General features: G+C 45.3%; 1 protein-coding gene across 1 annotated transcript; it reads left to right on the top strand.

Annotated features, from left to right (window-relative positions):
- The first annotated feature begins 560 nt into the window (after window positions 1-560).
- Window positions 561-26,065, top strand: NEMF (nuclear export mediator factor). Its single transcript, XM_080617797.1, has 33 exons — window positions 561-667; window positions 1,773-1,841; window positions 3,322-3,424; window positions 4,413-4,538; window positions 4,624-4,772; window positions 4,972-5,039; window positions 8,067-8,153; window positions 9,104-9,180; window positions 9,692-9,762; window positions 9,869-9,944; window positions 11,052-11,114; window positions 11,439-11,516; window positions 11,886-12,094; window positions 13,534-13,719; window positions 14,385-14,448; window positions 15,148-15,236; window positions 15,943-16,046; window positions 16,455-16,517; window positions 17,299-17,411; window positions 18,732-18,789; window positions 19,173-19,231; window positions 19,717-19,837; window positions 19,978-20,251; window positions 21,084-21,126; window positions 21,210-21,259; window positions 21,638-21,785; window positions 22,096-22,173; window positions 22,246-22,440; window positions 23,034-23,066; window positions 24,048-24,154; window positions 24,236-24,279; window positions 24,376-24,455; window positions 25,536-26,065. Exons 1-33 carry the CDS (start codon window positions 609-611, stop codon window positions 25,611-25,613), a joined length of 3,222 nt encoding a protein of 1,073 aa, XP_080473923.1. The 5' UTR covers window positions 561-608; the 3' UTR covers window positions 25,614-26,065.
- Window positions 26,066-26,204: the final 139 nt, after the last annotated feature.

Genomic DNA, 26,204 nt, shown 5'->3' with positions numbered 1-26,204 from the left:
ATCAATATGGTGAGCCCCGGGGAGCTGGGGCACACCAGGTTGACTAAGGAGGGGTGAACCGGCCCAGGTCGGAGACGGAGCAGGTCAAAGCTCCCGTGCCGGTCAGTAGCGGGATCGCGCCTGTGAATAGCCACTGCAGCGTAGCCTGGGCAACACAGAGAGACGCGGGTTCCTTTTGACACACGCACCGCCTCCTCAGGAACCGGCGACGAACCCCATTTTGCCTCCGATGGGACTCAAGGACCCGGCACACACCGCCTCCTGCTGGAGCACCAGCACACAGGGACCCAACACCTCCTGCTGGAGCACCGGCACACCGCCTTTTCAACGCTGCGGGACCCGACACACACCTCCTCCTACCGGAGCACCGCGGCACTGCCTTTAGCTCCCGACATGACACGCAGACCCACCACACACCGCCTCCTGCTGGAATACCGCGGCCGCAGCCCGCTGCCCCCGCCTGTCGCTGCTGCTCGGCTCACGCGCGGAAAGCGGCGGATTTTGGTGCGGGGCGCGACCCGTAGCCAGAGCTGGCGCATGCGCGCGGTTGACTGCCGGCGGTGCTGGGATTCGGGGCTGCTGCTGGTGCTGCCGCCGCCGCCGCCGCCATGAAATCCCGTTTCAGCACCGTTGATATCCGTGCGGTGCTCGCCGAGCTCCGGCAGAGGTACCAGTTACACCCTTCCCCGGCTGTCCCATGGTGCCGGGCCCGCTTGCGCCCGGCGCGGTCGGTAGCGCCTCTCTCCCCTAAGCCTGGCCCTGACCCGGCTGCCCCCGCTGTGGTACCGGGGCTCTGCTCCACGCCAGCAAGCCCGGCTCCGCGCACATCCCTGCTCTGCTCCTCCGCGGTATCCTGCACCGCAAGTGCAAGTAGCCGGCATGGCTTCTCTGCGGAGCTCGGCCTCACACTTCGCTGGATGGTGGGCTGCCCCTCTCTGTCATGTGCTGTGTGGCACCACGGAGCAGCGCAGGGCCTCACTGATGCTGCTGAGAGGCCGCTAGCACACCTTCCTGCTGCAGAGCACCGAGTGCCTCTGCCTCGCCTGTGACACCATCAGGCCTGGTGCTCTTGTCTGTCCCACCCCCCCGCCTCATTGCGCTGCTGCTGTCCCCCGGCTTCTCCCTGGCGAGCAGTGAAGTGTTTCTTCCTTCTGTGTTTGCATGGGCAAGGTGCTATGGTCTGTCATCTACTCTGTAGCTAAGAAGCTGTAATGCTGCTCACATCCATGCCCCAAGGAGCTGTGATCCCCTTCTGATATCCAGGGCAATCTGCATATTCAGCCCCACTCAGAACAAAGTGAAGATGAGACTGGCTCCCCACTTCCCCCAGCCATTTCTGTGCCTGTGCTGGGAATACAGATGCTCTGTGCTGGCAAATGGCTCCCCAAGGGATGCACAAGTTAGCCCACAGGAGCAAAGTGCTCCAGTATAACCACTAAATTTTGCATCCCTGCCACAGAGGGTTGCTTGCAGGAGCCTGCAGCCTGGCCTCCATCCTGTGATGGAGTTCCAGTAGCTGTCTGGTTGCAGCTGAGGTGGCCGCAATGGCTGTTCTGGTTTTGACTTGATTAGCTTTTTGTGCTGTATCCATTAATAGCAATTTCTTCATCTTTTGGTTGCTTGGCTTCCAGCTTGTTCCATTAACGTTCATTTGCTGCATCTTGGTAATTTATCATAAGTCACACTTCTGTAGATTTTAATTATCTCTGGGACATTTTCACCCACTTGTGTAGTTATTGTATTTGCCAAAGCATGTATCTTCTTTTTGACAGCTTATTGGGAATGAGAGTAAACAATGTTTATGATGTGGACAATAAGACGTATCTTATTCGCCTTCAAAAGTAAGAACTTATTTAAATTTCTTCATGCTGTTACTGTACAGATGAGAACTGGGGTTTTTTTATATGTATGTAATTTGTACTTACAGGTATGTGGCTTTCATGACTAGTTTTCAGTGAAATTCTATTGTTCTTTGATAAAATGCAGTAATTTTTACCCAGGAAGCTCTTGGAAAATAGCATCTGAAGTGTGAAATACTGCAGAAGATACACAAAAGGCCAAATATGTTGGTATAAAAACACACAACTGTCATTGTTTCTTTTAATGGGAAGGGAAGAGAAGAGTTGGAGGAAGGAAGAGCAGCACTTAGCAGGTGATACTTGTGTCCAGGTCCAGTGGGAGGTAGGGCTTGTGTTACCTCACTAACCTGCCAACTCCAGCGATGTCTAAGGTGGACTCTTACCTGCTTGCCTCCACTTGTGTTGGAGAGTTCTTAAGTCAATTGCTTGTCAAGCATTTTGCTTGGCCAGGTTACAGGCTGGAGAGTTGGGCAGGGAGAAACTTGATGAAATATAACAAGGGAAAGTGTAGGGTCCTGCATCTGGACAGGAACAACCCCAGGTTCCAATATAGGTTGAGGAACGACCTGTTAGAGAGTAGTGTAGGGGAGAGGGACCTGGGGGTCCTAGTGGACGGCAGGATGACCATGAGCCAACACTGTGCCCTTGTGGCCAAGAAGGCCAATGGCATCCTGGGGTGTATTAGAAGGGGGGTGGTCAGTAGGTCGAGAGAGGTCCTCCTTCCCCTCTACTCTGCCCTGGTGAGACCACAGCTGGAATATTGTGTCCAGTTCTGGGCCCCTCAGTTCAAGAAGGACAGGGACCTGCTGGAGAGAGTCCAGCGCAGGGCAACTAAGATGATTAAGGGAGTGGAGCATCTCCCTTATGAGGAAAGGCTGAGGGAGCTGGGTCTCTATAGTTTGGAGAAGAGGAGACTGAGGGGTGACCTTATTAGTGTATATAAATATATAAAGGGGGAGTGTCACGAGGATGGAGCCAGGCTCTTCTCAGTGGCAAACAATGATAGGACAAGGGGTAGTGGGTACAAACTGTAACACAAGAGGTTCCACTTAAACTTGAGAAGAAACTTCTTCTCAGTGAGGGTGATGGAGCACTGGAACAGGCTGCCCAGGGGGGTTGTGGAGTCTCCTTCTCTGGAGACATTCAAAACCCGCCTGGACACATTCCTGTGTAACCTTACCTAGGTATTCCTGCTCTGGCAGGGGGATTGGACTAGATGATCTTTTGAGGTCCCTTCCGATCTCTAACATACTGTGATACTGTGATACCTGTAAATTTAAAGTGGATGTCCTTTCCCTGTCAGTGGCACTGATGGGTGTTACTGGTTTTGGTAGCAATGTTTTCGGTAGATAGTGTGCCCCTGGTTTGTGGTGCTTTGGTCTCAGCCTGGTGCAACCCAGCAAGTGGTGAGGGATGGCTGCTCATGTACCAGGTTGTTGATGAGTCTTGATTTTGTTAACAGACCAGACTGCAAGGCCACGCTGCTGCTTGAATCTGGTATACGTATTCACACGACGGAGTTTGAGTGGCCAAAGAACATGATGCCTTCTAGCTTTGCAATGAAGGTAAACTAACCTACAGTTTCTTTTTAATAAGATAGCTGGATATCAGAAAGCAGTGTTCATAGTATGATATAATCATAGAATCAACAAGGTTGGAAAAGACCTTTTAAACCAAATCATGTTCTGTCCCTGGAGACAGAAGAAAATAGCGGAAGGATTTGCCTGGTGGATCCTGATCAAGCGAGTGACTGAAGACAAGAGAAGAGCAAATGTGGACATGGGGGTCACATTGCTGGTATTCAGTGTCTGAAGCAACGAAAATTTAAATTTGTGAAGATTAATATTAATCTGCTGAACATTTTCTGGGCCTTTTGGACTAATATTAATCTGCTGGACCCAGACCTTTTGGAATTTTACTCCAGCAAATTCCTTGTCATTCCAGTTGTATTATCCAAATTGTTAGGCCCTGGATGCAGCACCCTGTTTTAGTAGAATTCTGCTGTTTGGTCTGCTTGGACTTAATGGGTTCAGGTCTTGCTGCAGGCTGTTAGGCTGTGTTATTGCAGGTAGATCTGCAGGGATGCAATACAACCTGTATGCTGGCTTCCATGGATCTGCTTAGCCCACTGTCTCTGGATGCAGCCTGATCGAAGTGACTCAGCAAAGATTCTCCAGGGTGGCTTTCCACATCATGAATGGATGCAGGGATAATCCCAGTTCTCTTTGTAAAATAAACATTTGAATTTTAACTACCTGCTCACTTGTTGAGCTAAACAAATAGCTGGTTTTAATGGCAAAAATAGCTTAACATTAAGAATCTGGAACAACTGCATTACCTGTAAATATCAGGGTATTATTTTGCTAAGAGCTGTCTTGTCTCTTTATTATCAGGATCAGCACTTTTACCCTTATGGTATTTGTATTAAGTAGGAAGTGGTCAGTGTCACAGGAGAGATCTATAGCTAAGAATGTATTTCAGTATAAAATGTCACAGGCGGGTGACACAAACAGGTTTGCATTATCTCACAGACTTTTTCTCCATTATTTGCAGTGCCGTAAGCATTTAAAGACCAGAAGACTTGTCAGTGTCAACCAGCTGGGTATAGACAGAATTGTGAACTTCCAGTTTGGAAGTGATGAAGCTGCTTATCACCTCATCGTTGAGTTGTATGACAGGGTGAGTGCAGAGCTCCAGGCATGTCCTTTGTAAGCAAGCATGTGAGTATGGCCCTTGCTGATGGTCCCCTATGGTGTGCTTGCAGGGTAACATTGTCCTGACAGACCATGAATACATAATTTTAAACATTCTGAGATTTCGGACGGATGAAGCAGATGATGTCAGATTTGCAGTTCGGGAACGATACCCAGTGGACAGTGCAAAAGCCCCTGCACCTCTGCCAACCTTGGAAAGGTAGTTGCTTTTAAATGGTGTATGTACTGGGATAAACTGGGAACCGTGGAAGGCAGCATGTCTTTGGGGAGTTTTTTCGCATACTACAAGCCATTTTCCATTTCTTTTTCTAAAACTGAAAATGTAGTTTCTAAGTGATACAGCATAGTCTTAAAACTCATTGTTATTTGAAATTGCAACTCTGCATTATCTTTCACAGGTTAAGTGAAATAATATCAAATGCATCTAAAGGGGAACAACTGAAGAGGGTTCTTAACCCGCATCTTCGTAAGTAATTGCATTTTATTAGAAAATGAAATGGGATCAATAGGCATTATGTTTAGACGGTGCTGAAAATTTGAATTTCAAGCAGTCTTCTTTTATGTTGTTCATGACAATCTGCTTTTATGTATGTTTGAAAAACAACAAAAAAATAAGCCTTTGAAAACAGAGTAGGTTTTTTTTTTTTATTCCAAGCCAACTGCACAAAGAGATGAGCCTTGCCCTAATGAGGGCAGCAGCTCCATTAGAACTCTGACTTGATGCATTTTGCCCAGGATCTTGTCTTCAGTGATACCGAATGGGATAAGTAAGGATAAAGATGTTGTTAGGAAGTGATTGAAGGATGCCTGTGCCACCAGTCCCCGGAATGACAGTTGATGTGGTAAATTCAGGATGCTTGATATGTCCACCTGGGTGTTCTCTGATAGCCAGGCAAAGCATGCGTCTTTGTATTTAATAGCTTGGGTTGGATTTTCCTTCCATGTATTTACCAAATCTCTTTCTGAACATGTATGAACTTCTGGCATCCACAGTGTTCTTTGTGGTGAAGAGTTCCGCTTGCTTTCATGTCACATGAAAAGTCATCTTTTTTTGTTCTGAAATTCATCTCACCAGTTTTATTTGGTGCCCTAGTATTGGATTTGCAGAGAAGGTGAACAGTTACTGCCTATTTACCAACTCCACACCACTCATTTTGTTAGTAATTTCTAGGTTGACCAGCCTACTACATCACCTACATAGTCTTCCCATATCCAGAATCTGTTCTGAGCATGTAGTGATCCTTGTTGCCCTTCTCTCTGCCTTTTCTAGCTCTGTTTTGAAATGGGGTAAGTAAAACCGTACATAGCATTCACAGTGAAATTCCACCATGGATTTGTACTGTGGCATGATTTCCCTTGTTCTGTTCATCATTCCTTTCTTAATAATTCCCAACGCACAGCTGAACACTTTTGTGTTCAGTGAAAATTGAGCTTATGTTTCCGCAGAGCCATCTGTTGTTAGGTCTTGCTCCCAAAAAGAAATGATCAGTTGGGTGTATGTGTTAGTTCTTCCTCACGTGGATCATTTTATATCGCTTTACAGTGAGTTTGTGTGCCAGTTCTTTATCTAATCACTCATTATTGCTCAGTCTCCTCCAGTTCTTCACAGTTGGCTGTGTTCTTTGTTGCTTAGATGAGTTGTGTTTCATCAGTAGGCTTTGCCCCTTGCCCTTCATCCCCCCTTTCTGGGTCAGTCAGGTGCATGTTGATCAGTGCAGTCTCTAGAGTAGGTCCTGCAGAGCTCAGCTTACCTCCCCTCTCTTAAGGGTGCAAGTTGACAGTTTATCCCTCCTCCCTGTTTCTTGGCTGTCCCTCTACATATCAGGGTGATCAGCAGCTCTGCTTAGGCAGTTAATACTGTAGGCTAATACTGTAGCCCTAATACTTTGTATCCCAGATGTAGGCCTGGGTTTTAATTCCCATGGGATTGTGCTGTTTTGGGTTTTTTGTTGTTGTGGTGGGTTTGTTTTTTTTTTTTCTTTCAAGTGGTTGTCTTGTTAATTTATTTGGACTCTTAAGATCCTGTTTGTCTACTCTAAGGTCATAGAATCATAGAATAGTTAGGGTTGGAAAGGACCTTAAGATCATCTAATTCCAACCCCCCTGCCATGGGCAGGGACACCCCACACTAAACCATGTCACTCAAGGCCTCATCCAACCTGGCCTTGAACACCGCCATGGATGGAGCATTCACAACTTCCCTGGGCAACCCATTCCAGTGCCTCACCACCCTCTCAGTAAAGAATTTCTTCCTTATATCCAATCTAAACTTCCCCTGTTTAAGTTTGAACCCATTACCCCTTGTCCTGTCACTACAGTCCCTAATGAAGAGTCCCTCTCCAGCATCCTTGTAGGCCCCCTTCAGATACAGGAAGGCTGCTATGAGGTCTCCACACAGCCTTCATCTACGTCATTCTAAGCTTGATGCAGCACTTTCCCAGTGGTTGTCTTCCTTCGTATTTCTGCTTTGCTTGTTCTCATTGTTCTTAGTTAAGCTTGGTTTTCCATGGCCCTTTCTTGTTTCTTTGTTTTAAAGGATCTTTGTAGGAGCTAATGTCGGTTTCCATTTGCTGCTGCTCTGCACTCTCTTCAAATAGGGCTGCATCTGTTTCTGTTGTCACTAACTTCACATTTGGCTTTCCTAGCTTTTTCCTAGTTCTTTTTTTGAAGCTACAGAGTTTGAATGACTTCACGTTTTGTAATACCTTACTCCAAGCCAGACAGTTTGCCACTCTCGTTTGCTTTCCTAAACTCTTCAGTTCAGACTCTTTGTTCTCTCTTTTAAATATGAGGGTTTAATTCAGTTTAGGCCAGCATGAAGCCTGTCCTTCCTGTATATCTTCACTCTATCCTAGACCTTTCCCAGGGTTCCAGATGAACCTAAGTCTTTAAGAAATCATCAGCTGTGAGAGGAGACCCAGCTGCCCTGCCCAGCTAGCGAGCGTTTCTGGGTGGGCAGAAGTCCTGATCATCTGCTCTCTCTGGACCTGTTGGAGCAAGTCCAGAGGAGGCCATGAAGCTGCTCAGGGAGATGGAGCACCTCTCATATGGAGACAGGCTGAGAGAGCTGGGCTTGTTGAGCCTGGGGAAGAGACCTTAGAGCAGTTTCCAGTACCTAAAGCTGCTGACAAGAAAGTTGGAGAGGGACTTTTTACAAGGTCCTGTAGGGATAGGACAGGGTGGAAATGGCTTTAAACTGACAGAGTGGAGATTTAGACTAGATGTTAGGAAGAAGTTCTTCACTGTGAGGATGGTGAGGCACTGGCAGATGTTGCCCAGAGAAGCTGTGGCTGCCCCATACCTGGCAGTGTTCAAGGCCAGGTTGGACAGGGTTTAGAGCAACCTGCTCTAGTGGAAGATGTCCCTGCCTGTGGCAGGGGGGCTGGGACTGGATGGTCTTTAAGGTGCCTTCCAACTCAAACCATTCTGTGATTCTATGACTCTGCCTCCTGATTTATTATTATTTTTTAAAAATTTTTTTTATTTTTAACAGCTTACGGAGCCACTCTCATTGAGCATTGCCTTATAGAAACCGGATTTTCTGGTTATGTCAAAATAGATCAGCATATGGAAAGTAAAGGTATGTAGGAAATAATGTTCTGAAGGCTGTACTACATATATGGTAATTTTTATGTCTATGTAGTATTTCTTTCTGAAGAGATGAATAATCCTTAAACCTCTAGTTCTGACCATATGCTTATATGTTTTAATGTTTTTAGGTTGGAGACCAACTTTGTTCGCATTAAAACTCTTGAATTATGCACATAGAAATAAAACATCAGACTCCTCATATAGTCTGAATGGTTTTCTAATTAGATACCACCTTACACATCAGGTGAACTCTGGTTATGTACAAGAATCCTGTCTGGAAGAGTTAGCATCAGAGTCTTCCTTTATCTGTAGCGGACACGTTAGAAGTTGATGAAGTAGTAGCTTTACATTTATTGGGAAATTATGGATTTGGGTAGTAAAGTTAGAATAGATTTTTCTGTAGTCTTATTTTTTATATATATAAATATATAATATTTATATAAATATGCTTTATATTTGTCATAAATCAAAAGGATTTTTTACTTCCTACTGCGTTATGTTGCTGTAATAATCAGCTATGTAACAAAGAAAGAACTTCTCACAGCTACTGGTTTATGCTTTGCCTCTGCAGTTTTACTTCTATAAAGTGCTAGCATTTGTGTGGTCTTTTTTCTTTTCCTGAACTTGAATAATTATGTCTTAGGACCTATATATGTGTTTTTTAAACTAAAAGTTCTCCAGATATAAAATGTATGCTGAGGCTCCTGTTTAACAGTAATTGCTGTAGTGAGGCACCAGGGGTAAACGATATCTGCTATTTCAGTTTCGAGATGTGCTAGAATCCTACTTGATTAGGCTGGACAGGTCGCTTCAGGCACAGAATTGGAAGAGCAGTTGCCTTGGCCTGTTGCTGGTTTGCTGTTGTGCTATGTTTATATAAAAATATCTTTCTGTTCCATGTGTTTTAAAATATTCCTCTCCTCCCCCCTCTTTCTTTAGAAAATGTTGAAAAAGTGCTTACTGCTTTAGAGAAAGCAGAAGAATACATGACACTAACTGGCAACTTCAGTGGAAAGGTGGGTGTCAGTGGGCAACTTGGTTACTGGTTGTGGAGGAATTGTGGAATTAAATGGTAGGCAGATGTTGTTCAGCACATGCTTGTTCCTGGTGTTATCAGTGACAGGTTTCATTTTGTAAGCTTCGGCTCCAGGTGGTGATGGGGAATAAAAATTACTTCCTTGCACTGGATGTGGATTATGTAGGTTCTGTAAGAATTGTACTTGTGCTTTAATAGCAGGTAACACTGTTGTGCACATAAGCTGGGTATTTGTGTAATAATTTGTAGGATAGTCCTGAGGTTTGTAAGAGAAATTCACCTTTTTTTCTGGAAGAAGTTGAAGTCGAGACGAGCAAGCGGTCAGAGCTTTACTCAGTCAATGACACTACTTCTGCCACAAGGTTTCCTTGCTAGAATGCTTTACTGTCTCGTGCTGATCAGTAGGTTAGCAGCTAAAACTTGCTGCCTTGCCAAGATAAGGGGGATCCTTTTCAAAGACAAATGCTGATGACATATTTATGTCTTCTTAGGGTTACATTATCCAGAAAAGGGAGAAAAAGCCAAGTCTGGAACCAGATAAACCAGCAGAAGATATCTACACGTAAATATTTGAAGTATTTAAATATTTGAAGTATTTATTTCTTTTCTACTAGCCTGCATAACATAAATTAGTTTTAAGGCGATAATATCAAATGTGTATTTTACAGATATGAGGAATTTCATCCTTTCTTGTTTTCTCAACATTCAAAATGTCCGTACTTGGAATTTGACTCATTCAATAAGGTACAGTGCTTTTGCTGATACTGTACTTAAGTGCTTTAATTGACTTATGCTAAAAGAGTAATTAAGATATAGTGCAGAAGTTGTTAATGAAAACACAAGCCTTGGAAGAGATGACTGATTTTATGGATAAATGTTTTATGCTGAAAAAGCAAACTAAACCAGGGCCTTTGCGCTACTGCTGAGTGGTGTTGTCTGTCTTAACTCAGGTAGGTCCTGTAGCTGAAATATGGTGTATGGCACTGAATGGAGGTGTGTGCTGAATCTGTAAGGAAGGTGGCTGCTATCAGACCTGGTCAGGCATTTTGTTAATGGAGAATGCAGATGCTGAGTTGTTGCTGGAGGCAAACAGTTGTCATAGTCATCACATCTATAATTTTCTGGTTACTACTTTGAACGCTTCAGGCACCTCATTTAGCATTTCCTTGTGTGTTGTCCTTCCTAGTCCTTGACTTGTTAATATCTGAAATCATTAACTTTGTGTTGTTCTTGACCTTGATCTCCAGAACTCGCATTTCACATTCCTACGCTGTTTCTTGGCTGAATGTCTGACATCTCCTTCACAGCACTGATGATCTAAGCAGCCTAAAATCTTCCTCTTCTTTTGTTTTAAGGACAGTGACTGGCAGCTGGAACACCAAGAGTTCTTAAGCATACTTTCTACGCTTTGTGGGGGTTTTTTGTTGGGAATTTTTTGATTTTTTTTTTGTTTGTTTTTTTGTTTTTTGTTTTTTGTTTTTTTGTTTTTTACTGACCTATCGAAGCAGCAGGAATTCAGAGCATACAGGTCTATCATTACAATCGTTTAATCTCAAGAGATACTATGTCAAACAGCAGTTTCCTTTTTATCATTTCCTAGCAAAGAATGTGGGTCATAGTTTGGCCACTTGTACGTAGCCCTGGCTTGCAGTGAGATGTATCCTTGAGTGTCTTGCTGAACTCATCACATGCAAAGGTAAAATGGGGGAAGTTACTGAACCCTGTTTTAGCATCTGTCTCTTCTTCTAGTGTTTTGCAACCACCTCTCTTGAGCCGAACCTCCTCTGCCTGCTTGTTGCTGGTGTGAGTTAGTGCTACTTGGAGATTCTTAAAACTGATTTTCTTTTGCAGGCAGCAGATGAGTTCTACTCCAAGCTAGAGGGACAGAAAATTGATCTGAAAGCATTGCAGCAGGTATATTTTCATCCAAGAATGGGCAGCTGAAGTGGTGCTCTGAGCTTCGTTTGTTTCATGTAGCCCAGGGTGAGGGAGGTTTCGTTCCTTGTTTGAGCTGTGGAAACACTGAGTGGTGGTCAAGGAGTGGATTTTAGTATGTGTAATATAGCAGTTGGTTCTGCTTGGAATGTAAGTAATAACATTAACAGCAATATATTTGAGACTCTGTATCTCTTATACTGCTGTATTCTGTGCTAGAATGCTCTATCAAGTGTCTTGCAGTGATTAGGCAGTAAAATGCCATTTGTATTTCTATTTTTCCATTTTACTTCTTTTTGAAAGGAAAAGCAAGCGTTGAAAAAACTTGAAAATGTCCGTAGGGATCATGAGCACAGACTAGAAGCTCTTCAGCAAGCTCAGGTAAGACAGACCTTTTTCAAACTAAGATCTGTAGTGTTTCTTGAAGAGTTGTACCTGCTGGTCTGCATTGCTACGGTCAGCCTTAGACCCCAAAGTGAAGCCTTCCATTGTTGGAGAGCACCCTGTAGCCCCTCAGAGAACCTAGGCCTGCCCAGCAGTGCTCTGCTTCCTAATGAGTGCTTTGTACCTCCGTTGCCAAAATGTCCTTGTGCTACTCTGCTAGCAGGAGTCAAGTTGACTGTTGTGCTATGCAATTGCTTCAGTGCCATTCTTGGTTTTCATCTCTGTATTAATTACTACTTCTATTTTTGTTTTAAACCCCTGCTGACTCTGTTTTTACCTTTGATGTGTATAAACTTTTTCCTTAAGGAAGCTGATAAGATGAAAGGAGAACTTATAGAAATGAACTTGGAGATCGTTGACCAAGCCATCCAGGTGGTCCGCAGTGCATTAGCCAACCAGATAGACTGGACAGAGATCGGAGCAATTGTTAAAGAAGCTCAATCCCAGGGAGACCCTGTTGCAAGTGCAATCAAAGAATTAAAGCTTCAGACAAATCATATCACGATGCTGCTGAGGTAAGTACTTTGCAGGTCACCTGTACCAAATGCCAGTAGTGTGAGCTGCATAGGAGACCAGTATCCATTTAGCTTGTGCATTGGTATTTACATCGTTCAGATTTTCTTACAGCAGCATGAAGAGAGCATAGTTCTGTGTGCAGAGAGCAATGCTGCGTTTTTGCTTTCAGAAATAGTAGTAATTTGGTTACTTTAATAGCTTTTTTTTTTTTTTTTTGTATTTTTAGAGTCTGTCTGACTATATTTTAAAACACTGGAAGGGGTCCTAAAAAAGTATAGCTCCAAAGCTACAGTCTATCAGTCAGCAGTTAACTCTCTCTGATCTACTCTTCTTTGATCTAAAAATTCCTGTGAGAGCCCACCCCTTTCGATGCTGTTGACTGCTAATGGCAGTCTGGCAAAAGGCTGATGGTTCAAGATGGCCGCTGACTGTGAGCTGCAAGTTTTCATGTCGTTTCTTATGGAACTCCTGATGAAAGAGCTGGCAGTGAGGCAGTATTTAGAGTGGCTTTAAGAACCTGATCTGATGCTGTATCAGGATGTTAGAGATAAAAAAGTGAAGATTTCTTATAGCTAGAACTTTTGGTATGAAAGCTGTAATGTGGAAAATTTAATTTATAATATTTTAGTTACATTATTTTCAGGAATGGTAGTGTACAGAATAAACCTGTTTTCAGGTGTAAGTTCTGTGTTTGCAACTGTGTCATCAGTCTTCTCCGTCTGTTTTAGTAGCAAGGAGTGATCACTTATCAAACTGCTCAGTCCACAAAGTGTTGAATCATGCATCCTTAGTACAGAGGACTATGGAGATACGTCTTCCTTTATGAAGAACATTATTTTATGCTACTCCACCACTTTTTGCTACACAGACTTAGTACAGCTGTATTGAGCAGGATTTAATATCCTGGCAAGAAGCAAATACAAATCCAGCTACTGTGTGCTCAGCATGTGTCTCTGAAAACAGTAGAGCAGATATTTTTTAAGGTTCTAAACCAACACATTCCTGTCCTGGTCAATGAGTCGATACGATAATGTAACTGCTCTCTTCCCATGTGGTGATCACTCATAGAATATCTTGTGTTTCTTTTACTTTATGAAAGTAGATCTTCAGAACTGTTCTTCATTTTAAGTCTAAATTTTTCTCTAGGTTGATAGCATGAATGTGTGTCTTTTGGTAGAAGAAATTGGCTTGGAAAATGTGACTTCTTTGGATTGGAAAATTTGGGCTCTTCTGGTTTTGTTTTCTTTTTTCCTCCAAGCTTTGGCTGACTCCAGCACAAAGGCTTGCATGTAAAAGGGCCTGGCTGGGGCTGCACAGTGGAAACAGTTTAAGGGTTCCTTAGGCCATTTCCAGTCTTCATGAGGGAACAGAAAAGTACACTGCACTAAGGGTAAAAAATAACCAGTTTTCTTACTTACATGATGTAACATGTTCTTAGGAACCCATACGTGTTATCTGAAGAGGAAGAGGAGGAGGAGGATGCTGATTTAGAGAAAGAAGAAACAGAAGTACCAAAGGGAAAAAAGAAAAAGAATAAAAACAAGCAGTTGAAGAAACCTCAGACAAACAAGCCCTCATTAGTTGATGTTGATCTCAGTTTGTCTGCATATGCCAATGCCAAAAAGTAAGGCTTTAAGTAAATGTGTGCTTTGGTAATAGGAGTCTCTCTGTGCTTGCAGTTGTTAGTGACAACATCATTGGAAGGGCTCTGTGTATATCTTGTTAAAAATAAAAGTTAGAAATGAAAATGGGTAGCTTGCCCTGAGCTCTAGGACATGCGTTTTCTTGGTCCAAGCCCAGTATCTTGCTCTTGCATTGCAGCTAGTCTCTAGCTATCGTAGAATCACAGAATGGTTTGAGTTGGAGTGGCCTCAGAGATCATCCCTGCTTCTATGGGCCCCTTCTACTGGACCATGTTGCTCAAAGTCCTCTTCAGCCTGGCCTTGAACACTGCCAGGGATGGGGCAGCCGCAGCTTCTCTGGGCAACGTGTTCCAGTGTCTCATCACCCTCAACATTGCATCAAATTAATTTTGGGTACAGTTCTGCACAATGACTCATGGAACTAAATGGCTGCTTCTGCCACAGAAACACAATGCTTTGTCTGAGAGGGGACTTACTTCATCTGGTTGCTTTTCTGAGGTGAAGACAGAGCCAAAGATTTGGGCTAAACCAAAAAAGCTTTGCAAAACTGAATGCTAATGGCAAACGTGGAGGTTGGTGAGAAGTACATTCTAAAGATGAGTGAATCTGCTGGGATTTCAGATACAAACAAACTTGTTTTTTGCAGGTACTATGATCACAAAAGACATGCAGCTAAGAAAACTCAGAAGACAGTAGAAGCTGCAGAAAAGGTATTTTTTGTTTTGTTTTTAGAAGGTTTAGAGGGAGATGGGGAACAATTCTTTCCCCAAAGGGTGCTCAGGCATTGGAACAGTCTGCCCAGGGCAGTGCTGGAGTCACCATCCCTGGAAGTGTTTGCACACTGTGTAGACAAGGCCCTCAGTGCCATGGGTTAGTGGTGGCCTTGGCAGTGCTGGGTTAAGGGTTGGACTTAATGATCTCAAAGGTCTTTTCCAACCTGGTTGATTTTATGATTCTGTGATAAGATATTTAAAATCAAACTCTGTATCACTGATAAGTGGAAAATCCTGACCTGGACTAAATAGCCCTAACGAGACCAACTAGCATTGTTTTATTCTGGAGCTTTTAGGCTGATGGAACAGAGGATTGCGCATCCCTGCCTTATCATCTGGTTTCCATCAGTAGCATTGCATTGAAGACAGGTGCTTGGTGGAGATATTGACAGACCAGTACTTATGAAGGCAGGAGTGGAAAATCAGTAGAAATCCTTACTGCCAAAGAGCTGATAATCTCAGGGGTAGAGATTTGTGAAGATTTTAGGGCATCTATCTTAAATGTGCATGAAGGGAATGAAGAGCAGTTTCTTGAGCCTGCACTCTGAAAACATTCAGAGGCATTTTCTACTGTTCAGTTAGCAATTTTGGGATTCCTGTGCTGGCAAATTGTGATCATGCCTTCTGTCTAAACAGGCATTTAAATCAGCTGAGAAGAAGACAAAGCAGACACTGAGGGAAGTTCAGACAGTTACCACCATTCAGAAAGCGAGGAAGGTCTATTGGCAAGTACAGTTTCATTGTTGTTATCTAATGTAGTATGAACGTGCACTAAATGAGAATGGCAGTGACAGGCTGAGTTTTTGCTTGCTTAGCAGTGCAGCTAATTGTGATTTTTAAGCATTATGCTTTGCATGAGTCGACTTACAGCTGCTTCTTGAAGGTGCTGGCCTGAGCCTGTTAGTACCTTTGCCTGCGAAACTTCCTTTCAGTGGACTTATAGTTTAGCTGAGTGTTTTGCTTTTAACACAGCTAGGAATATGGGCTTAGTGGAAATAGGGAACTCAGCTGTTACTTTCTGACAGCTCAATATCTGAAATACTAAAAATAGATTAAAAAAGACCTCAAAACAAAGCAGAACAAAAAACGCAACCCAAAACAAAAACCAAAACTCCCAAACCTAAATCCCAAAGCTTTTTATAGTCTAATAATGGAACTATTAAAATAAAAATAAACAGGAGGACCTTGTGGTGATTGTACTTGTTTCATCTCAAAATATCATTGGCAGTGATGTTGTATATGTACCATGCCTTGTTTTTATGCCCCAGGCATATGGATGGATGGGAAACTATTTGTAGCTTATAAGTAGTGATCTTTTATAAGTTGTAGATGCTATGATGGAGATTCTCAGAGTTTGGTATAAAAAATACCTCTGTAATGTTCTGTTAGTTCCAGGTGTTTTTCACACTATGGATTGACGTAATTTTGCAGGTTTGAGAAGTTCCTGTGGTTCATTAGTTCTGAGAATTACCTCATCATTGCTGGAAGAGATCAACAGCAGAATGAGCTGATTGTAAAGCGGTATCTTAAACCAGGTGAGTCAGATTAAGTACAGTATATTGGTCGTACTTTCCAGTTTTGTAAATGTACAGGAATGACAGGGCAGGTCTGTCTGCTTTGTTCTTAAGATGAGTCTTAGGTAAAAGGGGACTTTGGTGATGGTAAGTCCTGGAGACTCTGTGTGTGTCCATGGAGGTCTGCTGTGGTTGGCTGGACCCTCCAACACTGGGGTAAGAGTAGGCTGGACAGATGCCTGTGAGGAGCAAAGGAGCTGATACTCCCTGGGGCAGCTAGAATGGAGTAAAAAACTTCTGTATCCTCTTCCCATCCTGCTCCTTGCACCCAAAACAGCTGTTTCCAACTGATGTTGGAAACTTTCACCTTAGCTCAGGGGATCTGTGTATTTGCCACATGTATGACTGATCGAGTCACTTCCGTTCCAGGGGACATATATGTGCATGCTGATCTCCATGGAGCCACGAGCTGTGTGATCAAGAACCCATCAGGTACCTTGTTTGGGGCTGATGCAGGGACTTGCAGAAGCCTGGAGGCACTGTGTGTGATGTGGCAGTCTCTGCATTGGCTGTGTGAGCCAGCCTGGTGAGCCTTCCCCCCCGCAGTGGTACTCAGCTCCAGCAGATATTTCCCTTGGGATGTGAGAGGCATCAGTCCTTCCAAGATCAGGTGTCACTGACTGCTGTCACTTCCCAGTCACAACTGGCTGCTTGCAGTTGCTCAGTTGAGCTCCTGCTAGGAAGAAGCAGTGGAGTTGTGCTGACAGAGACAAGTGTTGGTCGCTGGCAGAGGCAGTGGGGTGAATACTTTTCACTGGCCACAGGGACTGGAGTCCTACTGAGACTTTCACTGGTGGCATAAGCAGTCTAGGTGCTGACAGAAGGTGCTGATCTCAGTTTAAGGCAGTGTGATAGATCTCAGTGGAGGCAAACTGTGCAGACCCTGCCTGTGCCCCGTTCCTGGGAGGTAGTGGAAGCTGGCCTTGTGTTGTGAGGAGCACGGTTACTGTTCCTTGTAGAGCTACCTAGCTTCCTAGCTACCACTAGGAAGGACCAGTAGCATAGCTGGCTTTAGCCTGTTGGACTGCTGAAAATAGCAGCTGCTGATACTGCTTCTGCTCTGTCCATACTGCCTTCAAGTTTAACCAGGCAATGTTGTCTCTGCCAAGAGCATCTGGAAGGTTCACAGGGGATTGGAGCACAGATGGAAGTTTGAGAATTCATCTCTTTTGCATGGATTAGGTTCATTGATGTGTTGGGTGTTCCTTTGTAGGTGAACCGATCCCTCCACGAACCCTGACAGAGGCAGGCATGATGGCCTTGTGTTACAGTGCTGCCTGGGATGCCCGTGTTGTCACCAGTGCCTGGTGGGTCTCCCACAACCAGGTAAAGACACTTATGAATGAGCTTTGCAGACAGAACATCTGAAGGATTTGGTGTGTGACTGCAGACAAAGTGTCTCTGGGTGGGAACGCGTAGAGGCATTTGAAACTTCTGATACTGTTCCTTGCGGGTTCTCCCTGGCTCTGCCATACTTAGGGACAGGGGTGGAGAGGTAACATCAGGTAAGATATGCACATGACAGAGAAAATGCTGGAGGCTTGGCTTCTTACTAACTTTTTGGGGGGGTTTTTTGGGGGGTTGTTGTTGGTTTTTTTTTTGGTTGGGCTTCTAGCTTGGAGAAGAGAAGGCTCCCGGGAGACCTTAGTACCTTTAAGTACCTTAGACATAGGCCTTTAAGTACCTAAAACGGCCAACAAGAAAGCTGGAGAGGGGTTTTTTACAAGTCATGTAGGGATAGGACAGGGTGGGAATGGCTTTAAACTGAAATAAGGTAGATTTAGATTAGCTGTTAGGAATAAGTCCTTCACTGTGAAGGTGGTGAGGCACTGGTTGCCCAGAGAAGCTGTGGCTGCCCCATCCCTGGCAGTGTTCAAGGCCAGGTTGGACGGGGCTTGGAGCAACCTGCCCTAGTGGAAGGTGTCCCTGCCTGTGGCAGGGTTGGAACTGGATGAGCTTTAAGGTGCCGTCCAACCCAAACCATTCTGTGATTCTATGATTCTTGTGTGTTAACTGCAGGCTTGCTGTGCTCCCAATCAACTTGAGTGTAAGGCTGTAAAAATTACATTAAACTGAAATTTGCAGTGCCTTTAGTGTTGTTTCCTGAATGACGCAGTTACTCATGCAGAGCTTCTAAATCATAGTGCCAGTAGTGTGTGATTCATAGAATCGTAGAATAGTTAGGGTTAGAAAGGACCTTAAGATCATCCAGTTCCAACCCCCTGCCATGGGCAGGGACACCACACACTAAACCATGTCACCCAAGACTCCATCCAACCTGGCCTTGAACACTGCCAGGGATGAAGCATTCACACAACTTCTCCGCGCAACCTGCCAGTGCCTCAACACCCTCACAGTAAAGAACTTCTTCCTTATGTCTAACCTAAACTTCCCCTGTTTAAGTTTGAACCCATTATCCCATGTCCTATCACTACAATCCCTAATGAAGAGTCCCTACTCTTGAAACATGTCTTAGGAAATACTCTACAAAGGACAGGAAGAACCCCTCGGATACGGAGTTCTGCAGAGCTGTTTGCAGAAGTTAAAAATGCAGCTTGCTTGAGCCTTTTGTCAGTGCTATTATTACACATTGCTGGCCTGCTGTGACAAATACTCTTTATAGTAAGTATATAATGATTTTTTTAGGTTTCTAAAACCGCACCTACAGGAGAATACCTCACTACTGGAAGCTTCATGATCCGAGGTGAGAGACAGCGAAACAGTGTGAATTTGATGTCAGGACTTTTGTCTGTAGGTGCTGTGCTTGTCCAGCAGTGGTGGCCACCTGAGCTATCCCCTGATCTATCACTGTGGCAGCCAACAGATCCTGCTCTTCTCCTGACGATCTGTTCTGAGAGGTTTAGACTGTTAGCAGGCAGCAGCAGCAGCATTTCTAGCTGTGCCCTGGACAGAGATTGTTGGCTAAATTGCTTTTGAGTTCCTCCTGTTCGGTTGGCATCTAAGAGATAGAAAAAAAACAGTGAATTTTTTTGGTAGCTTAAAGCCTCTAATAAAAATGAATGTTGAAAATGCATCATGTAACATAACTGTTAAACCTCCTCATGAGAATCTGCCTTTGTTTTTCAGGGAAAAAGAATTTTCTTCCACCTTCATATCTGATGATGGGCTTTAGTTTCTTGTTTAAGGTACTGCTTTCTCTGTGCAGCTCCTGCTGGCTTTTGTAATTTGGTTTGAGCTATAGGAGGGTTTTTTTCTGGTTCTTGCTTATCAGTACATTTCCAATTACTTCTTTCCCACTGGGACAAATCCCATAAAACGCTACTCACTGAGAATTACTCTGCTTTCATTTCCATTTTTCCCCAGTTTGCACTGTCTTCATTGAAAACAAACAGACCCTGTGAACATTACTACCTCTGCTAGGTTTTTATGCCAGCTCTGTTTGAAGCATGTGTACATTTAGGGGGTCTGCTGGTTGTGCATCTGTGTCTCTCCTCACTAGCTGTACTTTCTAGGTTGTCATATTTGGGTTTAAATGTGCTGGTTTAGTTTTCTTGCCTTTTGAATACCAAAAAGTGTTCAAAGGGGAGAATAAAGCTGAGCCAGGTGTTCTCTGAATGGACTAGTGAACATCACTGTAGCTTTACTAATGTAAAGGCACCTCTGTTGTTAGGTGGATGAAAGCTGTGTTTGGAGACACAGGGAAGAAAGGAAGATCAAAGTGCAGGATGAGGATCTGGAAACGGTTTCCAGCAGTGCTAGTGAACTGGTGTCTGAAGATGTGGAACTATTAGGTATGGTGGCTGTATGGGGGTGCTGTGTACTGCTGACAGACGGGACTGTTTGGGGTTTGGCATTTAGTTCCCTGCACTGTGTTATGGGTCAGTTTGGCATTTCTCATGTGAACTGTGTTTTCCTCACCTGTGTGCTCCAGATGGAGGAGACAGCAGCAACGAAGAGGAAAAAGCAGAGTGTCAGGAAGCACCAGAGGATGTGGAAGCTGTGTGTGAGAGTAATCGTGACGAGGGTGGTGCTGACCTTGACCAGGGAAGAATAGACACACCTCCTGCACCAGAGGCTGACTCTGAAGAAGATGAGGGAGAATCTGAAGATGAAGTGGAACATCTGGAGTCAAAGAGCGAAGTGAAGGAGGAAGAGGTGTATTACCCAGATACAACAATCGACCTGTCACATCTTCAGTCTCAAAGGTTAGTGAAGAAGCAGTTGCGATTATCAGCAATATAGGCACTTCTTAGGATCCCTACACTGTTAAAATGCTGCCAGGACAAGGGCTGAGATGAGTTGTCACATGTTTAGTGACAGCAGGCTGCCAGAGTGCAGGGCAGCATGCCTGTTCTGCGGGAATCTTACCACACTGTGCCATTCACTGCTCTTTTCCTGCACAGTTCTTTACGGGCTGTTTGCTTTGGACCCCTCCTGAAGTACACATGCACAGAGCTACCTCGCTCCTTCATTGCTGCTGTTCCCTATTTTGGCCTAAGCCTCCCTTAACCACCATAGACTGGTTTTGCTCCTCAGGAGATGGCTGCCCCTGTTTTCTTTTCAGAGCTGTTCAGACCTGAGAAACAGAGTCAGGAGTTGTTTCTGCTCTGCCAAGCCAGTGCTCAGTTACTGCTCTGCATGTGGCTGCGAGATGAACTCATTTCCCTGTTGTGCCTGGCACTGCTTAGAGGGTGTAAGGAGATGGGATTGAGTGGGTGGAAATGGACAGCTCTTCAGGGACTACCCGAGCTGAGTGAGGCTGTGAGCATAGGAAGCTGAATGTTAGGGATTCCTTTAGCACACACTGTGCCCAGGCTGTCTTTGTTGTCTGTGTGTGCATGAGACAAGCTGGAGACTTGCTCTGTAAACTGAAGGGTGGTGTTTCTGCCCCTTCCCATGCACCAAAGCTGGGATTTTCAAAAACTAGAAAGCTGAAAGTGGTACAACCAAGTTAGCCAATGTCTGGACCGTGGTAGATGTGTCCATGGTTGAGCCACTCTACATCTGTTGACGAGATCTGTTTGTATCTCCCCACAGATCCCTGCAGAAAATCATCCCCAAAGTGGAAGAACCCAGTTTGGTAAGGTCCCAGCTCAGATGTTTGGCAGAGCAGTGTGAGCTGCTGCTGGACGCTTCATATTCTAACTGCATTTCGCTTTTTAGAGTGACAGCAAGTCCCAGGGACGAAGGCATCTGTCTGCCAAGGAGCGGAGGTGAGAGCCTCTTCGTGTATGTGATGAGATGAATGCCTCCTCCCCATACCCTCTGGACCTGGGCACAGGGCATGTCTTGCACCTCCCCATCTGGGCTGCTCCATGCCTGTTACCTGTCCTGCTTTTCCAGCGGGGGTCCTGCTGGTGGGATGGTGGCTGCTTCTGTCCTTCAGGAGTGCTGTTTGCAAGCACAGTTTCTTGTGTACTGGTGGGCTTGAGTTTTTTTCTAAGGAGGGATTATTTCCAGTGCGGGTGCCTCAGATTCCCCTCAGGTTCCCCTGTGGTGGGGAAGCATTCCCCTGTGGTGGTAATGCTGGCAGGATGATAGCAGTCTCTCTTGTCACAAAAGGCAGTGTGTCAAGTGATTGTTTTTCTTAGAGAAATGAAGAAAAAGAAGCAGCAAAACAACTCTGAGAACTTGGAGCCACCTGTAGAGAGGCAGAAAGAGATGGAAGCACAGCCTGCCCCTGTTCCCAGCACAAATAAGGGTGTGCCAGCCCCTCAGCCCGTCAAGAGGGGCCAGAAGGTAGGCAGGGACCTGGCTTATCCAGGGGTTCAGCCATTGCCATATGAAGTATGCACAGAAGTTTGATTTCTGTTAGATGTCCATGACTGCCTGATAGTTTCAGACTCTTTGTGGTGCTCTTGGTGGATTCAGGATGATGGTGCTGGTCTGTTAGCATTGAACACACTGATTTCCTCATGGAAATCACAGTCTCTTGATTACTGGTGAACAGCTCTGAAAGAGGTTCAGGAGACCAGAGTCTGTGTGTTTGCCCATGAATGCAAAACTGCAAAAGTAATTGTTTCTAAAGCTGTTGTGTTTTCTTCTGCAGAGTAAAATGAAGAAGATGAAGGAGAAGTATAAGGACCAGGATGAGGAGGACCGGGAACTCATCATGAAGCTGTTGGGGGTGAGTGAGAGGAGTTCTGTCTTCCCCTGTGGTGTGGTTGCTGGCTCTGACCACCTCTGTGTGTAACCACAGTCTGCAGGGTCAAACAAGGAGGAGAAGGGGAAAAAAGGGAAAAAGGGGAAGACAAAAGAAGAGCCAGCAAAGAAGCAACAGCAGAAACCCAAAGCCATTCGTCATGGTGCTGGAGTGGGCAAGGGGACAATCCCAGCAGGAGTTGTGCTGCACGAGTCACAGGACCCAGCCCTGGAGGAGCAACAGGATGAGAAGGTGAGCAACAGCATGCTCAGCTGTGCCTTCTCACTCTCTGCTGCAGCTCTCCTGGCACTGGGTAGCTGTCTTCTGCAGGGAGGCTGAGCAGCTCTTGTTGGTTTTGGGACACTGTGGAGAGCACTGTGCCTCGTGCCACGACTCTGGGAGCCCATTCATTTCAAAAAGCAGCAAACAATAAAAGCCCTGCAGCAGTCTAGGTGCACGCTGTGCTCCCAGCACAGCCAGAACGAGGGCTTGGAGGAGGACTGAGCCTCGCCAGGCTGCCAAGGATCCAGTTAAGTCAATGCTTCCTCCTCGGTGCAGCTGAAATGTAACCGAGCACTCTGCAGGCCTGTCCTTCTGAGTCGCTATCTCTGAATCACAGCCCATCTCTTTCCTTCCAGTTGGTGTGTGCCAAGCAAATCAGGGTTTCAAAAGAAACATAAAAATGCTGTTCTTGCCTTTGGTTTAAAGGATGTTAAATTCTCTTTGCAGTGAGAATGTGGCTTTCTGTGTAGTGGTGATAAAAGGATTCACTTTCTCCAGGGGCTGGGAGAAAGAAAAGCAGTCATGCTCATTTCAGCTCTGGTATCTCCTTTGTTTCTGTACAGGAGGAGCAAGAACAGGATCAGCCAGGAGTTGAGGTAAATGCTTGTCTTTGAAGCTCCAATAGGTGCTGAAAAGGGTTTATTCCTGTCGGGAGGTGGAGGGACGCGCTGCCCACACAGCTCCCTGTGAGCAGGAGCAGAGGGTGCAGGCTGCTGCTGGCTCGTGAGAGCCCTCCAGAGGGGCACAGCTCTGCTGTTTGAAGTCCTCAGTGTGCCCATGATGCTCTGAACCCAGCTTCCTTGTATTTAAGAAAAGTAAAAAGTAACCTTTTTTGTCTTCCTACCCTGCTTACCACGTATCTTCCCTTTAGAAACTAGGGGCTGGCTAAATCAAAGTTTGTCCCTTATCTTTGCCTCAGGAGGTGTTCGCTCTAGGCTGAAGGACGGCACAGTACAATGCCATGCAAGTTGTTCTTTAGAAGCTGATTTACATTCAGAATTGCTCCAAATGTTTCTATAATTACAGGCTGTGGGTGTTGCCCAAGGCTGGAAATAAGTCTGTTTCTTTATATTAATTAAGGAAGGAAGATAGTGGTTGGATGGGGCTTTGAGTAACCTGGTCTAGTGGAAGGTGTCCCTGGCCATGGTAGGGGGTTGAAACTAGATGATTTTTAAGGTCTCTTCCAACCCATTCTGTGATTCCAAACCATTCTGTGATTCTGTAGGGGGAAATTCTTGGTGACACTGTGAAGATGTAACAACACTTGGGGGTCCTATTTGGATCGTTTAAAACCGAGATCCATCCTGTTTCAAGTGATACGATTTTATCGTATCAAAGTAATCTAAGATTGTCAATAATGAATTGTGGCTTGGTAACTCAAGCAAAGCGAGTGATTAATAGTGCACGTCTGTAATGCTGTCATGAGAACTGACACGTGGTACCTGTAGGAGGGCAGCTGCTGCTGTGGTTCAGCTGGGAGGGGAGACCCTCCAGCCTCTGCCCACTGTCATTACGGGAGTGAGGGGCTGGAGAGGTGCTGTCTGGTCTCTCACAGCAAAGCTCCTCTGCCCCTGCAGGAGGGTGAGGCGCTGCTGGACTCCCTCACTGGCCAGCCGCACCCTGAGGATATCCTGCTCTTCGCTGTTCCCATCTGTGCTCCCTACACGGCGATGACGAGCTACAAGTAAGTCCTGGCACTTCCTGGGGGAAGGGTTTGGCTGAGGGGAGCCAGCATGCTACTGAGAGAAACCTTTTCTTTTGAAAGGTATAAAGTCAAGCTCACTCCGGGCACCCAAAAGAAGGGAAAAGGTACTGTATTAAAGCACTGGAATCCTCCTCAGTGCTCCACCTATTGAAGCCAGCACGTTTTAACATACTGTTTAAATCTTTCCTATGCTTTTACAGCTGCAAAGATTGCCTTGCATAATTTTATGCAATCCAAAGAAGCTAGTGCAAGAGAAAAAGACCTGTTCCGCAGCGTAAAGGTGACTAGTTTTTCTGCATAGTTTCTCTATGCAAATAGCAGCAGCAAAATGTCAACTAGTGCTGTTCTGGGGGTAAATACTTCCAAACACAAGTGTTCTGTTGTTTTGGGGGGTTTTTTAGCAGCATTGTGTTTCTTAGTACTGCTGGGGAAGATGCACTGCTTTGGCTGGAAAGGATCAGTAGAAGTTGAGCCTCACCTCTATCATTGGGCATTAAGTTTCTTTATTGTGTTGCTATTAATCTAAAATAACACAACTGATAACAGCATCATCTTCTGTGAAGTCCTGTAGTTTTGGGAGGGGAAATTCACACTCCTGTGGCAGTGTGTTGGAGGGGCAGGTGCTCCTGCTGGGAGTTCAGCTGGGCACGCTTGGAAGCATTGTCTGGCTGTGCTGCTCACCATGGGCTTTCACCTGCCCCTCTCCCCCAGAAGGTGCTTACCATGGGCTGAGTAAACATGGCATTGCTCTGCTCAGGCAGATCTTCACTTCCCCAATGCGGTTCTCTTCTACTCCAGTTCCTTCTCAAACTTCTCCATCAGTGTGCAGTGCTCCCATGCTTGCCACTGGCGAGAGGGCTGGCTCCTGGCCATGCTCTCCTCCTAGGGCTTGGTCGGTCGCTTGCACCATGATCCTCGGGTGTTTATTTCTCATTTCACATCAGCGATCCCTGTGGATCAGGCAGCCTAGAGCACTCTCTTTACAGCTGCTTGCTGCTCTGTAACCATTCACTGATTGGAAACCTTGAACAGCAGCAAGACTTCATGTTGATTTTTCATGGTGCTTTGCTAGAAAACCACAATTAATGTTTAATGACCTGCCCAGGGAACTGCCAACCCAGGCAGCCTCTCCCAGTGGAGCTGATGGATGGAAGCTGCACATGAAACTGTTAAGTCTTTCATCACTAAAATGTGATGAGAAAGCAGCAGCCTGACATTAGCTGTATTTTCACTGGGGGAAGGCTGACAGGAACAGGCCCATCAGCTCCCACAAGCCAGCTTGGAAGCACACTGGGGCTGAGGGAGATGTCCATAAATGCTTTGCTGCTGTGAGCAATTTCTCATCCTTAATGTTTTGTAGGATACTGATTTGTCAAGGAATATTCCTGGTAAAGTGAAAGTGTCTGCACCACATCTCCTGAACAAGAAGAAGAAGTGATTCCTTACTTGGGTTTCTCACTACTAAACTGCCACTGCTGTGCAGTCAGAATCTCAGCACCTGGAGGTGGGACAGATGGACACAGACCTACTCCAGCTGCCATTAACTGGACTGAGTTTAGCTCCTGTGGTGTAGCGGGCAGATGAGGACCAGTTCCTGTGTTGCAGCGGATGGACTCTCGATACAAATAGCATAAAACCATGCAAATAAATTGCTGGCATTTCGTCACTGATGGGGTCTCACGCTGTTGGTTCTCTGACACATCGAGTGCTGGAGCTGAGCACTCCATCTCAAAGAGTCCCCCAGTTTGCTGCAGCAAAGCTCGGTGCTATTCAGTTTCTTCCTCATACCTACTACTTTTCTCTATGGAGGGGACTGGAGGTTCTAGTGGGAGTAGGGCAGTTTCAGTGTGACATGCTTTTTATTTTACCCAAAACACGCAACTGGCTGCCGAGACGTGGTGGGTGCCGGGTGCAGTCCCAAAGCCCCTGCTCCCACTGGCACAGCCCGACTGTGCTGTGCCATTGCCACCCCTGGGGAAGTGGGGAAGAAGAGCTGGAAGGTCAGCATAAAGCCTGTGTGCTGTATCAG

This window comes from Psittacula echo (assembly GCF_963264785.1).
Source record: "Psittacula echo genome assembly, chromosome: 5".
NCBI lineage: Eukaryota > Metazoa > Chordata > Aves > Psittaciformes > Psittacidae > Psittacula > Psittacula echo.
The sequence above is the reverse complement of the archived record's forward strand: the minus strand, read 5'-3'. Positions and strand labels throughout refer to the sequence as shown.

What these genes read in the sequence shown, in the direction of transcription:
- NEMF (XM_080617797.1), top strand. Translation starts at nt 609, where the DNA reads ATGAAATCCCGTTTCAGCACCGTTGATATCCGTGCGGTGCTCGCCGAG. An exon ending in AAAGCGGTATCTTAAACCAG is followed by an intron (nt 16,047 to 16,454) that starts GTGAGTCAGATT and finishes CTTCCGTTCCAG; the next exon opens with GGGACATATATGTGCATGCT. An exon ending in CACCCAAAAGAAGGGAAAAG is followed by an intron (nt 24,280 to 24,375) that starts GTACTGTATTAA and finishes ATGCTTTTACAG; the next exon opens with CTGCAAAGATTGCCTTGCAT.